This window comes from Rattus norvegicus, chromosome 18 (assembly GCF_036323735.1).
Source record: "Rattus norvegicus strain BN/NHsdMcwi chromosome 18, GRCr8, whole genome shotgun sequence".
In the NCBI taxonomy this organism is placed as follows: domain Eukaryota; kingdom Metazoa; phylum Chordata; class Mammalia; order Rodentia; family Muridae; genus Rattus; species Rattus norvegicus.
In genome coordinates this window covers 11654385-11670153 of record NC_086036.1, presented here as the reverse complement: position 1 = coordinate 11670153, position 15769 = coordinate 11654385, and the positions used below count along the sequence as shown (strand labels likewise).

Genomic DNA, 15769 nt, shown 5'->3' with positions numbered 1-15769 from the left:
TGCGGTAATTAATTGAAAGCAAGGTTCTCCCCCATTCTGCAGATTAAGAGAGATGATACTAACCAATATGAAATAATTAAAGATTACAAGATGTGGTTTTCTTTCTTCCTTTGTTTCTTCCTTCCTCGTTCTGGGCTTCCAATGATGGCTGGTGGCAGAAGGCTACCTGCCTAGCTCGCCCCCGTACGTCATATTCAATCACATCTTATTTTCTTAAGTGGATACTTGGTTATCAGTCGTACCCTACTCTCATTGCCAAGTACATTTCATCTCCATTTCTCTTTTGCCTTTGTTTCTGCTGCTTAGGTTTGAACCACCTGTATAGTGTGGGGGTTCACTACCTGTTAGTCGTGATGCCCAGTTTGCTTACTCTAGAGCAGTCATTATCGACCTGTGGGTTGCAACCCCTTGACAAACCCAAAAATATTTCTATAATGACTCATAACAGTGGCAAAATCACAGTTATGAAGTAGCAATGAAAAAGGCTTTATGATTGAGTATTACCACATAATGAGCTGTATTAAAGAGTCAGAGCATTAAGAAGGTTGAGAACCACTGTTCTAGATGATGCTTACATTTGCTGAAGAGTATTATAAAACTTAAATGTCATTACTTCGTTGTCTATCTCTGGCTTTCCTGTTTCCTGTTTGGACATGTCTAAATTCTCAGTATGTCTTTTCCAAATTACCTTTCCCTACAAAATTTTAAGAGTATACCTAAATATATAAATTAATAAAAACAAACAAAAGAATGTGAAGAACATGGTTGGAGAGATGGTTCAGTGGTTAAGAGCACTGACTTCTCTTCCAGAGGTTCTGAGTTCAAATCCCAGCAACCACATGGTGGCTCACGACCATCTGTAATGGGATCTGATGCCCTCTTTTGGTGTGTCTGAATACATAAAATAAATAAATCTAAAAAATACCAGAATGTGAAAAGCATCCATTTATGAGTTTAAACAGGTGTCTGAGCCGATTAAATACTTCTTTTACTCTCAGGTTGTAGACAAGTACAAACTGATCTTGAAAGTCCAGGACATGAATGGCCAATTCTTTGGACTCATCAGCACATCAACTTGTATCATAACAGTGCAAGATTCCAATGACAATGCTCCCACATTCAGACAAAATGCTGTAAGTTTAGAAAACCCTAATCTATCTTTTTTCCCAGCTATTTCTGTTTATTAATTTGGGCTTACAAAGATTTTGGCATACTTTGAGTCATGTGCTCATTTATGAATAAAATGCAGTTCAAATATATAATATATACATCTATACATAGCCACTGTTTCTTAATTTAGTATTCATGTGACCTACCTCTTGTTGAAAGGTAATAACATTCGTCTACATTTGTAGAAATATTCTTTATCTTAAATTCTCATGAAACAAGACTATCTGTGATCATGCTTTTAGGTAATTTATGTAAACCCTATGAAAACAGGTTCTTTTGGAAATTAAGAAACATTTTACTTTGTGAAAAGTTTTCTATTACAAGCAAATTTTTAAGTGACTGCCTTTTCTTCCAGTATGAAACTTCTGTGGAGGAAAATACATATAATGTTGAGATCTTGCGCATACCTGTAGATGATAAGGACATGGTTAACAGTGCCAACTGGAAGGCAAATTTCACCATCTTAAAAGGAAATGAAAACGGCTGGTTCAAAATCACGACAGACCCAGCGACAAATGAGGGTGTTCTGTGTGTCGTGAAGGTAAATGGGAAATGAGTGAGAACCGCATGTCACTTAGTGGTTTTGTCAGTTTGACAGCTTCATCAGAACTCTACAGTAGCCAGCAAGAAAGAGAACGCGTCAATGTGCCTGTGCCCACGTGACCGCCATCTTTCTTGTCTCCTAGTGTATGCCAGAATACTGGTGAACCATGATGATTCCTGTATTTTCAGTGACATCCCTCCCAGACTTAGTGAGCTTTACTTAAATTCTTAGTATAATTCTGCACAAGTCACTGTTTTTGCAACTTACATTCCTGAGCTTGGGTCTATGTTTATAAGGGATACATTATTTTTAATGCTACTGTTTCCATTTGAGACTTACCTTCTCTTGGGCCTAGTCTCAATGTAAATTAGAAGCCCCACATGCTTCTTGTTCTCTCTAGGTGATATACCTATTTGAATTTTAATCCTAACAGAAAGTACCTAAGGTGAACACAGTATTATAAAAGACATCTCCGAATAGATCTATTTTTATTGTTCATATGGTTATTTGATGTATGCTGTACTCTTGGTCTCGAGTTTTAAGTGCAGGAAGGTCTTTGTTTGACAAGAACATTTGTTCTTATATTTCTATCCTAGAATAAAAGGTAACTGTCCTGTGGGCAGGTAATCATCTAGTCACTGAGTACAGGTCACTTAGCTACTGATGAGAATACAGTGCGAACCTTTCTGGGTTTAGTTGCTTTCTTCTGTGAGAGCTCTGAGGGATTGTATATCAAGGCCTAGAACATTCTCTGCAAATGTGGATAGTCAGATATGCAGTCTCAGTATCAGACATCGATTTCAGCATGTTTCTGCTTCACTGGCTCACTTTCATTGAATTCCAGATATGTAGACTAAAAATTTTTCTCCCATTATTTTCTCCCATTTCCATTACTTATAACATGACAATTTCACTTATAATCTATAATCCTACAGATAGTGAATACATTTAGTATTTAAAAATAACCAATAGGTATGAACTATTCTATACATATATCTAACAGAATTATATTTCTATGTATAGGAAATAATTTAGTATTTAAAAATGATCAGTAGTTATGAACTGTGGCTATTGTATGTAACAGTCAGTGGAAGAGATTGTATATAATTTAACCATAGATGTTTCTTCTTTTTTAGCATAAGGAATTAATGACCTCAACTTACATAAATTGTCACTATATAAAAATGATAATAAGCAGATTGAGGGTGATAGAGGAAAATCCGTTCCTGAAAGGTCAAAAGCAATCATCCATCCTGGAATGAAAATCTGGCTTATAAAATTCCCGTGCCGGTGACCTTTCCATGACACCATGCCTCAGGAAGCTCATTTTAGCAGAGTGTTTTCACATCATGGCGACTGTTTGCAGTCTCTTCTGATAGAGCCCGGTTACAGGCTCATGTCTACACCCTCTAGCAAACCAACACTGGCGGTAAATTGTATTTGCCAAATACCAGGCATATCAAATGCTTACCTGAGAATAGACTGTTTATTACTTTTAATCAATAAGTGCATTCTTTACTTCAATTTGGCTGATTTTAATAATTAAACTATTCATAGCTTAGTTTAAAGCTAAAAGTAATTAGTGAAATGACCTGCTTCTTCCTTGGCAACTGGGTTCTTCTAAAGGAATCAGTAAGCACTGCCAGCATCTCAATCTCATTTGACATTTCAAAGGTCTCTCTCTCTCTCTCTCTCTCTCTCTCTCTCTTGCACACACACCATAGGGTCATAAAATCTATTTTAAAATGTTGAGGCAAGACTCATGCATCTATTTCTAAAGCGGACTTTAATATGTATTCAAGGAAGAAAATTAACACTGTGATATCAGAATGTAGCAGTGAAAATTCTGATTTAATGATTATGAAGTGAACCTTAGGAATCCATGGAGATTCCCCACAATGCTTTAGTGTGCAGCCATCACCGGAAACCACTCACCTAGGCCACGCCCACCCTTGAACCTGGTTTATTACAGTAGTTCCCCTGAGTTTCGTTTCTCTAATTTGTGTCTAGGGTCTACGTTCTTATCTGCAACTGAGATTTGCCTACAGCTCCCTTTTTTGGTACCGTTGCTGTTAAGACTCATTATTAATTTGATCCTTGTTTTGTAAAGTGTACAGGTGCTGCTCAGCTGGCTCAGTGAGTAAGATTGTTTCATTTTCAAGCATGAGGAACTGAGTCTGAATCCCCTGTGTAAAACTCTGGCATGACTGAGGCTGCCTACAGCAGCAGGACTGGGGCATGGGGATGGGAAGAGCTTGCTGGTTAGCCAGCCTTGATACAACTGTGAACTTTGGTTCAGTTCGAGATCTTATCTCAAAACAATATGAAGAGTGATAGATGCAGACTCTAGAAGTTCAGCCCCGAATAGAGGAGGACCGGTCTTCGGTCAAGGGTATACGAGTAGCTGCGCTCCCCTGCTAGAACCTCCAAACAAGCCATCTCTGTTTCCAAACCTGCATGTGTGTGCACCTGAACACTTATATAATGCAACACTTGCATGCACTCATACACATATACATGCACACACGCACAATTCATATTCCCACGTTCTTGTGTTTTAAAAGAGAGTAGAAAAAAAAACAACAGCATTGAATTCGAGTATTTATTTGACTTTCTTAACCCAGATGATTATGTCTAATATCACTTCCAGCTTCTCAATAAGGAGATTGAGTCAAAGAGAAGTAACATGCTGTGGCCCACATAAGTAAGACCTGTTGCTTGTGCTCCACATGAAACTGTAGCTGAATGTGTACCCTTCCTTCCCAGGGCAGGAAGCCCTGTCCTTTCGGCCAGAGCACTATCCACCCAATGCAGAGCCTTTACTGTCGCATACTGCCCTTCCAGACTCATGTCCTGTGGCCATGCTCTTCTTATTTCAAATTTGACTTATCTGGCTTGATAAAGCATGTTTTCACTGATGAGGTGAGCCTTGGCCAAAGCTGGTTAGCACAGGATCACAGCTCCATCAAGGGAGGGAAGTCATTGTTAATGAAATGTGAGTGTGAATTTATTATGCAGTCCTGTCCATACGGATACATGTGACTGGTTACTTGAACTATCAAATGTGCTGTGTACTGAGCTGACATGTATATCCTCTATTTTAAAGCCACTGGATTATGAAGAAAATCGTCAAGTGACCCTAGAGATCGGTGTGAACAACGAAGCTCCATTCATTAGAGATGTTGCAAGCCGAATACCCACCATGAATCGGGCCATGGTTACAGTCCAAGTGAGGGATCAGAATGAGGGGCCGGAATGCAAGCCCCGTGAGCAGATTGTACGGATCAAAGAGAACTCAGCAATTGGGTCTAAGATCAATGGCTACAAGGCCTATGACCCCGAAACCAAGAATAGCAATGGTTTAAGGTACATAGGTCTCTGCAGCCATGTGCTAATGCAGTTGTCATAATTGAAACAGGTAACAGAATTTGAGGAGTGTTATGACACCAAAGACTTATAAATTTTCATTTTATTAATAGGTACAAAAAATTGCAGGATCCTAAAGACTGGGTCAGCATTGAAGAAGTTTCAGGATCACTCACCATATCAAAAATCCTGGACAGAGAAATCATGGCTCCAAGAAATGACCTATACAATATTACAGTCATGGCAATTGACCAAGGTAATTAATATAAAGTATTAATTTAGTATGTTATAATAGAATGGAAAAATAAATTGTAATTATTCTTATGGCAAATTAATATTATGGTAAATATACACAATTCTTGAAAATTACCTCAAGATTAGTATCTCTCTTGTTGTCTGAGTAGATGACTTTGGTGAGAAGAGACCAATTATTTCTGGCTTTGTTTTTGTTCTGTTGCTTTGGTTTGTTTGTGCAGCCAAAGCTGTTTTTAAATTCACCATATAGCCAAGTGTGAACTTTGTCATTCCTGATCCTCTTGCCTCAGCATACTGAGTGCTACAGGGTTGCACTCCATGTTCAGAAAGATGTTTTTGTTGTTGACATAGAGCCTTATTCTGTAGCCCAAGATGGCTCAAGCCTACTACCTAACTCAGGCTGGTCTTTAAGTTGTGGCAATTCTCCTGCCTTAGACGTCCCTGTGTTGGGTTTATAAGTGTGAGCCATCACGTTCAGCTAAATAGCACATATCCTACTTATGTTTCTAGTCCATCTGCAGGAACTTAGTTCTTGCACAGCTTTGTGGTAAAGGACAATGATCAAACATAACCATGAGACTCGATGCAGTGGTCTCCTCAGACTCTTCATGAAAGTTTGTGTTACTTTACCTGGAGGCTTCCCCCATTAATTAATTAATTTTCAACCAAGCAATTAATTTTAGTTAATTAATTTTTACTTAATTTACTTTACATGCTGATCACAACTTCCTCTCCCTCATCTCCTCCTTGTCCCTCCCTCTCACATCCCCTCCTCCCCATTCATTTCCCCCTTCCTCAGGGAAGGCATGGCTTTCCAAGGATATCAACCTGCCTCGGTGTATCAAGTTGCAGTGTGATTAGGCAGGACAATACAGTCCACTTAAGGGAAAGGGACCCCAAGGCAGATAAAAGTTATTAGGGTTCCCACATGAAGACCAAGCCGCACATCTGTAACATGTGTGGGGAGACTAGGTCTGTCTCATAAATGCTCTTTGGTTGATGGTTCATCTTCTGTGAGCTATGGGTGCAGGCTAATTGATTCATTGATTCTGTAGATTTTTTTTGTAGAGTCCTTTGACCTCTCTGGCTCCTTTGGTATTTTCTCCCTCTTTCCCTTATAATTCCCAGAGTTCTGCCTAATGTTTGGCTGTGGGTCTCTGCATCTGTTTCCATCAGCTGCTGGGTGAAACCTCTCAGACGACAGTTATGCTAGGCTCCTGTCTGCAAGTATATCAGAATATCAAATAGTGTCAGGGGCTGACTCTTTTTCATGGGATAGATATCAAGTTGGGTCAGTCATTGCTTCGTCATTCCCTCAATTCCTGTCCCATCTTTATTCCTACACATCTTGTAGGCAGGAAAAGTTTTAGGTGGAAGGTTTTGTGAGTAGGTTAGTATCCCCATCTCTCTCTGACTCATTCAGCTGATTACTAAATCCTTCTAAACTTGGATTTGAGTTTTTAAAGTAAATTTCCTTTCCTCTGGCTTTATTTTAACCAGCAATAATTTCAATGTGTTATATTACCTTGTACTCATTGAATTAGAATCTTTGGTTGTGGAGCATTTATGTAATATATTAAAACCTCCCTATGGGTTTGATGCAACTTGGGACTAGAATAATATTTCTATAACCACTTCATTATGACTCATTAACATCCACGAGCCCAAGGAAAAAGAGCATTCAATTCAGCATTTATTCCTATCATTTATAGCAATTCTGACAAAGGGCTTGTTGAGACTTGGCTATGATATTAGCATCAGCAGGAACCATCTTTGACAATCTGTAGCTTTTACTCATGTATATTCTTATTCCCCATTCATCTAATAACTGGAGATTATATTTCAGGAAATATTGATTCTATCTGTACCAGTCAGCAACCCATGTCCCCATGTGACAATGTGCGGTAGTCACAGGAGCCGGGAAAGAAACCTAGCTTAGATGGCCATCACGGATAAAGAAAACGTGCTATATACGTACGATGGGATTTCATGTCTCTGTAAAAAAAAGTAAATAGTAACATTTGCAGGAAGTGGGCACAACTGGAATTCACTATGTTGAGAAGAAAAAGGCTAGACTCAGAAAGACAAATTCGACATGTTTTTTCACGTGTAGGACCTAGATTTAAAACTACGTATTTGCGTGTGTGTCAACATAGAGATTAAGACCTTTTTACGTTGGAGAGATGACTCTAAGACAAGAATCTGAGACCAGCACTGAGCCTTGTCCCTTTCCCTTCTCAGAGGGTAGATCATGCACAGGGACGCTTGCAGTGAACATTGAGGATATGAATGACAACGCACCAGAGATAATTCAAGATGACATTGTCATCTGCAAGCCAAGGATGGGTTATACAGACATTTCAGCTGTGGATCCTGATGAACCTATTCACGGCCCTCCCTTCCAGTTCGCCTTGGCAAGCTCTTCTCCAGAAGTCAACAGAATCTGGACCCTCAACCAAGTTAATGGTATTCCAGAAACATCACAACTCATGCGATTTGAAACAGCAGAATAACTATCGGAGGATTTACATATTAATTTACACAAAGTCCGATGCAAAAGTTTAGGATGTTAAATTAGCTTTTTTCCAATGCATGTATCTCTGTGTATGTGTGTGTGTGAGTTGTATATGCATGTGTATGCGTCTCTCTGTAGTATGTTTATGTTTGTGTGTGTGTGTGTGTGTGTGTGTGCATATTCACAGATGCTAGAAGACGGTGTGAGATTCCCTGAAACTGGAGTTACAGGCAGTTATGAACTGTCCAGTGTGGGTGCTGGGAACTGAGCCCTGCCCTCAGGAAGAACAGTGTTTTCAACAACAGAGCTATCTTTCCAGCTCCTAATACCATGTTCTTTCGTTCTACTAAACTTTGTGCGTGCTGTTATTTCTGCCTAGAAAAAGTACCTTCACTGTGTGTATGTTTCATGCTAACATAAAATGGATGTATTGCTTACTACTGGTCAATTAAGTTGCAGGCCCTGAATCTATGTATAGGGATGAGTCAGGCAGGCAGCACCTCAGCTCAGATGCTTACCCTGAAGTTACTGCTCACATTCCACAGGCCATCCTACCCTGTGGCTGGTCTCCACCTGCTGATTGCCCAGTGTCATAATGGCCACCTGGTCTCACCCAGCTCCCTTTAGCCCCATGAGAGGAAAACACTGGAGACTTTAATATTTTAAAACTGACCAGATAACTCAAAAGGCTGGGCAAAGAATATCTTACCCCACCCTCCTTGGCCTCTGCAGGCACAACTGTGGAGATGACGAACTATCTGTGCCCTGAGAAACCTGTATGTCTGCAGCTCCCAGTCTGCCTGCTGCTTGGTCTGACTCCCACTCCTCTCCCCCCTTCTCTTGTGCCCAGAAATCCTGCCTTTGCTTTTACCCAGAAATTAGCTTCTGCCATCTTTATTTAGCCAATCAACAATTAAGGAAACAATTAAGAAAGCTCGCCCTACAGCTTACAGCATGGAAACTGAAAACATTCTCTGTGTATCTGCAAGTATTGATTCCTTAACAGCATATGAGCTGGAATTAAAGAAAAATTTGACCCAGACATTGAGAGCCAGTTCTCATTCTGTATAGATCATGGGGATAAAGAGATTGCTAGAATGCTACTAGGTCATTTCAATACCAGATTAGTAATGTTTATTATTATTATTATTATTATTATTATTATTATTATTATTATTTTGACATTTTGAAATAGGGTCTCACTAAGTAGCTCAGGCTAGCTCCAAATTCACTGTCCTATAGCTCTCTTAGTCTCAAGTACTAGGAACTTAGGTGTGCATTCCTTACCTGGATCCAGATTTACTTTTTAAGGCTTTCTTTCATAGAATTACAAGGAGAAATATGTCTAAGGAAATGTGAATTTCTGGAAAGGGTTGAGGGGATTGAAGACAGCTCCCTTTGCATTTTTTGAATTTGGTAGTTTTGTTTGTTTGTTTCCTGGCAAGAGTGGTGGAATAGATTCCGAGGAAAGAATAAGCACTCGTTACAAATAGCATTGGGCTAGCGAGAGTTCAGTCAATAAAATGCTGTCTGTGCAAGCATGAGTTCCGTCCTCAGAACCCACATGAAAACATCAGGATAGAGTAGTACCTGTTTGTAATCCTAGTACTGGTGGTTGGGCAGAAGAGGGGTGGATCTCTGGGCTTGGTGGCAGGCAGATTAGCTTAATCTTCAAGTTCTAGGCAATGAGAGATCCAAAAATCAAGGTGGTCAGTTCCTGAGGCACGATGTCTGAGGTTCTTATGGGACCTCTATGTTTAACCACACTAGTGTGTACACATGTCCATACAAAATCAATCAATCAATTAAAATAATTTCTTTTTATTTTCTTCAAAGATACAGCTGCCCGCCTGTCCTATCAGAAAACCGCGGATGTTCAGATATACTCCGTTCCTGTAACTGTAACAGACAGAGCAGGCCAATCTGCGACCAAGATCTTGAGAGTTAACCTGTGCGATTGTACTCACCCCAGCCAGTGTCTGCTCAGATCAAGAAGAGCGGGGATCACCCTGGGGAAGTGGGCAATCCTTGCCATCTTGCTGGGCATCGCTCTGCTATTCTGTAAGTATTCTCATTCGCTTGAAGATAAAATGAGGAATAAAAGACCAGAGTATCAAAAAGGATCTTGGGAAGCAAATACAGACAAGCGCTCATTAGCAGTTCGTGCCTTTTACAGGTCACCGCTGTATTCGGTGGTAGCTGAGTTCTACTTGAAGAGTCAAGGTCCCTATATGAGGGACCACAATCCTTTCTGAAACAGGTTGCGTGCTTGGACAGAATTGTTAAAGTCTCTCGCTTACTTATTTCTGTCCCCCTTTTTTTCATTTATTGAGACAAGCTACTCTTTGGGGGGTGCAACTGAGTTAATCGACGTGGAATTCTTAGACTAGTACATTCTAAGTTTCTAATACTCATTTATCATTTTTCACTGGCCCAACAAAATACACCTATCTTTAACACCCACTGAAACTCAGAAAATGGTACTAGATGGGATTCATTGTAGAACAAAATAGAGAAATAAAAAGAAAAAAACCAAACAACAAAATAGAACCAAAAAACCTCAACGATCACCAAAATGTTTTATTTTGACAGGAGAATGAAGTTAACTTGTAGTAAGTAGAGTGACCAAGTTGCTGTGCATGTGTTAGAGCATCAGTGTTGGCCACACATTCTAACACATGGCTAGATCACTAGGTCATGCCTACATGAGGAGTCAGCCATGTGGCATACCCAAGGAGACAGGTTTTATATGGTAAGATTAGGTCTGAAGAAGTCAAACAATGGTCTGGAGACACAGGTGTCTAGATGGAGTGATTGAAGGGAGAAGGTTCAGGAAATGAAGCCAGAAGAGGAGAGGTGGGGAGAGGAGGCACAGTGATCCTTCAAGGGACAGGTGGTATGCGTATCAGAGCCATTTGGGTGGCCTGAAGTCCGAGATATCTGTAACAGGGCCATCACTAAGCATATCTGAATGAGATATGAATGATCAGTGTCACCTCAGCCTGTCAAATCTGCATGTTAAACATTGAATGTCCTGTACTTTTTATTCTTGTTTCCCTGTTTGTTTGTTTGTTTGTTTGGTTGGTTGTTTTGGTCGTTGTTTTGTTTTTTGAAACAAAGTCTCACCGTGTAGTCCTGACTGTTTTGGAATGCGCTGTGTAGACCAGGACCAAGCTGTAATTTATGTAATTTATGTAATATCATGAATTATTCATAATTATTTTCTTTCAACAATTTAAGGGCTTAGAAATCTTAGGTCATGGGCCACACAAAAGCATGTGTTGGGCTGGAATTGGAGCCATGGTTTGTCAGTGAACTAGAGGGTCTTCTGGACCACAGTAAATAGCTGTTATTACTGTTGCTTTGGTGATCATATTATCTTAAACCTCCTATTCTTATGATGTAGGATGGAAATCTAGATAAGATACAAAATTTGCTTAATTTTGTTTATTGAAGACAATCTGATCTAAGGGGAAAAAGGGATTTTAAAAATTTATTTATTTTTTTATAAATAAATTTATAAAAATTTATAAAAATTCCCCAGCAAAATGATATGCTGGGGAATCAGTAAATATCATTAATTTTTGACTTAAATAAACACTAGTGACTTTTAAGATCTTCAATTGAACTCATGATATAAAGACTTTCACAGGAAGGGGATGATTTCTTCTGTTAGAAATATTTTCAAAATTCAGTTTTGATTACTGCATATTTCAAATTATGCCTGTGAGTTTTGAATGACCAGGATAATTCAAGAGAAATCATAGTTAATGTTCTTACTCTCCTTCTTTGGCCCAAGGAATAAGTAATAAAGGATGGTTGCTTTATTGTATGTTTGATAAATTATGATCTTTTAAAAGTGCATTTCTTCTTATTTTTATTTAGCGGTACTGCTAACTTTAGTATGTGGGGTTGTTACTGCTCAAAAAGGAAAACATTTTCCTGAAGATTTAGCACAGCAAAACTTAATTATATCAAATACCGAAGCACCCGGGGACGACAGAGTGGTAAGTCATTTCTCTAGTGAATAATTATCTCTCTAGTTTTAAAATTCATCCCTGTGAAGTTGGTAGGAGTGAATTTACATTTGTAAAGGGCTGCAATTTTATAAATTATGTCTTCAGTCTGTTCTTAGAGAACTTCATAGAACAGATTAACTCTTCAGGTCTAATGTTTCTGCTTTTTTTGGTAGCATTAATTCAGGCTTTTGTGAATGTTTTACAGCACTAATAACTCTGATTGCTTTCTGTAACATTTGAGGTTCTTTGACCCCTACTGAGGTCTTGTTTTGTTATAATGCAGTGCTCTGCCAATGGATTCACCACCCACACTGCCAACAACTCCAGCCAAGGCTTCTGTGGCACAATGGGGTCAGGAATGAGGAACGGTGGGCAGGAGACCATCGAGATGATGAAAGGCCACCAGACCTTGGACTCCTGCCGTGTTGCTGGGCATCACCACACCCTGGACTCCTGCAGGGGAGGACACATGGAAACCGACAACTGCAGATACACGTACTCAGAGTGGCACAGCTTCACTCAGCCCCGACTCGGCGAAGTGAGTTCTCTTGGGTGTCAGATATTAACGTGCATTCCCAGAAACTGCTTTGCCACGCTGTGTTATGTGTCTTCTCTTGTTAGGCATTTAAAAAAATGCTTTGGTTTTCTCACAGTCTTTAAGTTTTAAATATTTTGATTCCTCTGTCTCATTCATTTGGTTTCTAGATCCTTATGAGATCCAGAGGCTTCTAATATCTGCCCTGAATGGTCATTTTTAGGTGTATGTCTACCATAAAAACTCCATTGATAAGAAAAGAATGTGAAGAACAATTCTAGTTCCTCAGAAACACGCATTTCCCAAGTCAAATTTGTATTTTGCTATGAAAACATAAACCTCTGAGTGCAGCTTTGGGTTGAAGACTGGCGCACTTTACTGAGTACAGCTTCAGTTCAGAGATCTGCACCCTTTACTTAAGCCATGCATTCATTCATTTACTCAGTGTAATTTTCTACTTTGCTTTAAGTGGATGAGTGCACACATTTATAGGGTGTGGTGAGGGATCACCTATGTGTGCAATGTGGAACAGCAAAATGACCCAGTTCACAGGGACATTTGAAATTTATTCTTAGTAATTTTGAAATATAGAGCTCACCATCATGTGGATTGTTTTCAATACGTAAGGCATACTGTGCAGCTGTGCGGGGTCTCATAGAGAGAGAGGCTCATAGAGAGAGAGGCTCATATAGAGAGAGACGCTCGTATATAGAGAGAGGCTCATATAGAGAGAGACGCTCATATAGAGAGAGGCTCATATAGAGAGAGGTGCTCATATAGATAGAGGTTCATATAGAGAGAGGTGCTCATATAGAGAGAGGTTCATATAGAGAGAGGCTCATATAGAGAGAGATACTCATATAGAGAGAGGCTCATATAGAGAGAGGTTCATATAAAGAGAGGCTCATATAGAGAGAGACGCTCATATAGAGAGAGGCTCATATAGAGAGAGGTGCTCATATAGATAGAGGTTCATATAGAGAGAGGTGCTCATATAGAGAGAGGTTCATATAGAGAGAGGCTCATATAGAGAGAGATGCTCATATAGAGAGAGGCTCATATAGAGAGAGGCTCATATAAAGAGAGGCTCATATAAAGAGAGGCTCATATAGAGAGAGGCTCATATAGAGAGGCTTATAGAGAGAGAGACACTCATATAGAGAGAGGCTCATATAGAGAGAGACGCTCATATAGAGAGAGGCTCATATAGAGAGAGGCTCATATAGAGAGAGGCGCTCATATAGAGAGAGGCTCATATAGAGAGAGGCTCATATAGAGAGAGGCTCATATAGAGAGAGGCTCATATAGAGAGAGGCTCATATAGAGAGAGGCTCATATAGAGAGAGGCTCATATAGAGAGAGGCTCATATAGAGAGAGGCATTGCTGTGGAAGAAAGGATTCAGTAAGTGGGTCTCAGTCTAAATCAACAGTGTTGGAAAGCTTTTAAAAATACAAATGCCTTTGTTTCATTCTAGAAGACTCTAATTCCACTGGTGTGTGTGTGTGTGCGTGTGTGTGTGTGCGTGTGTGTGTGTGTGTGTGTGTGTGTGTAAATAAAATCTCATATGTGATTTGTATGTCAGGCAGGGTAAGGTAGGGGTCCTGTTTAAACATTCTTGCTCAATGATTCACGTGTGAATCAGAGGGAACTGATGGATTCTAGCAAATATTCTACCAGACACAGTTAGTTCTGTGAAGGACAGAACATGAGTAATATTCTAGAAGAGGGCTCCAAATCACTGCATGCCCATATTATTAACTTTTTTATTTATATATTGTGACACTCAAGTGTTTACATGTTTTATATTTGAAGATGGCATTCATGTGAGATTATGAGAATTAATTCTGCTCCAGGCCCTCACTTAGGAACGTCCTCCAGTGTCATAACTGGTAATGGGAGGAGAAGCCAGCACAGTCATAGTTATAACAGTTGGTAGCAGCTGGCCATGAGCTGAGGGTTAGGGAAAGTCTGTGCAGGTTAGCATAGGGAACCTTGAAGATTGGAAGACAGGCCAGCAGGACATAGCACTGAGGGTAAGGAAGACAGGGTAAGGCAGAGGCAGCTTCGGAGCATAAGTATAGTTTCAGCATTGTGAGTTAAATGGATGCTTTTAATTTTATTGATTTTGGGGGGTGTATCTCTGGCTTTCGGCCACATTGGAATGCATTTTTATATGTACTTCTTTGCTGCACACACTAGAGGATTAGCTCATGGTCATTGTACCCTTACGAATGGCGGTCATAAACAGTATATTTCCATGCATTGCTCTATCCATCTTTAGTTTCCCAAAATAACAAAGCGATATTGGAGGAGAGGTTGACTTAAAGTAGCACACGCTAGTAAACTAAAGTTACTTCAAACTAGGACCATTTGGTATCCACCTTCAAATTCCAACCACTTGGCATATTGTCTTCATTTTGTGAACTGACCTCAACTATAGACATAACATTTGGGGATATTTAATGATGACTGAAATGTACTTAAATATAACATCTGTAGATCTATTTTTATTCTGATGAATTATTAAAAATGCAAACTATACTGATTTATGATATGGCTGTAATATAGACCAATCATGTGCATTTTTTGTGTGTAGGACTCCTAGAGGACACACTGGTTAAAAAATTAAACATAAAAGGTAAATAAAATAAATTTTCTGTTCATATATTGAAGTTGTTTTAAAAAAATAATACAATCCTCTTTTTTGGACTTTACAGAAATTGCATGTGTGTAATCAGAACGAAGACCACATCCCATCTCAAGACTATGTCCTCACCTATAACTACGAAGGCAGGGGATCTCCAGCCGGTTCTGTAGGTTGCTGCAGTGAAAAGCAGGAAGAAGAGGGACTCGACTTTTTAAACAATTTGGAGCCCAAATTTCTTACATTGGCAGAAACATGTACAAAGAGATAATGCCACCAGGTTGCGATTAGACATGGCCTTAACAGACATTCCAGAAGTTTGAAACCATGATACTGTAAAACAGACTCACTACTTATACAAAATGGTCTTGAGTTATGCTGGCTTGACATGTGATATTCTGACTGTAGTCTAGTATGAAATTGTTACATATTTGGGAGAAACCATCTGTGAAATTCTAATCTTTTCTGGGGGGCATGTGCTGTGCAAAGTGGGGCAGGAGCAGTGTGCTTCAGTTCCTACTCTGTCACAGGGTCATGACCCTTGCAGTGTGCAAGGGGTGTATCTCCGGGTGCTGCTACAGTATACCCACATTGCCTGTCCAGGAGCTTATGCACATATAATGAACTTCCCTCCATTTTACAGTCTTCCCCCTACCAATTTGTATTGTTAAAGCAATTTGTTGCAGACCACTTTTCAAAGAGCACAAGTGTTAAAAGAG

The 15769-nt window shown here is 39.6% G+C and overlaps 1 protein-coding gene across 2 annotated transcripts in view; it reads left to right on the top strand.

Moving 5' to 3' along the window:
• Dsc3 (desmocollin 3) overlaps positions 1-15321 on the top strand; it is a 34039-nt gene extending 18718 nt beyond the window's left edge. The window contains exons 8-16 of one of the 2 annotated variants that reach the window (NM_001107402.1): positions 999-1133; positions 1526-1711; positions 4821-5080; positions 5194-5336; positions 7577-7801; positions 9687-9911; positions 11736-11857; positions 12153-12407; positions 15124-15321. In NM_001107402.1, coding sequence (NP_001100872.1) covers positions 999-1133; positions 1526-1711; positions 4821-5080; positions 5194-5336; positions 7577-7801; positions 9687-9911; positions 11736-11857; positions 12153-12407; positions 15124-15321 — 1749 coding nt within the window. Of the gene's footprint in view, positions 1-998; positions 1134-1525; positions 1712-4820; positions 5081-5193; positions 5337-7576; positions 7802-9686; positions 9912-11735; positions 11858-12152; positions 12408-15002; positions 15026-15123 lie in introns of those variants that run through there. The other variant, XM_063277446.1, reaches the window with a different exon arrangement.
• Positions 15322-15769: the final 448 nt, after the last annotated feature.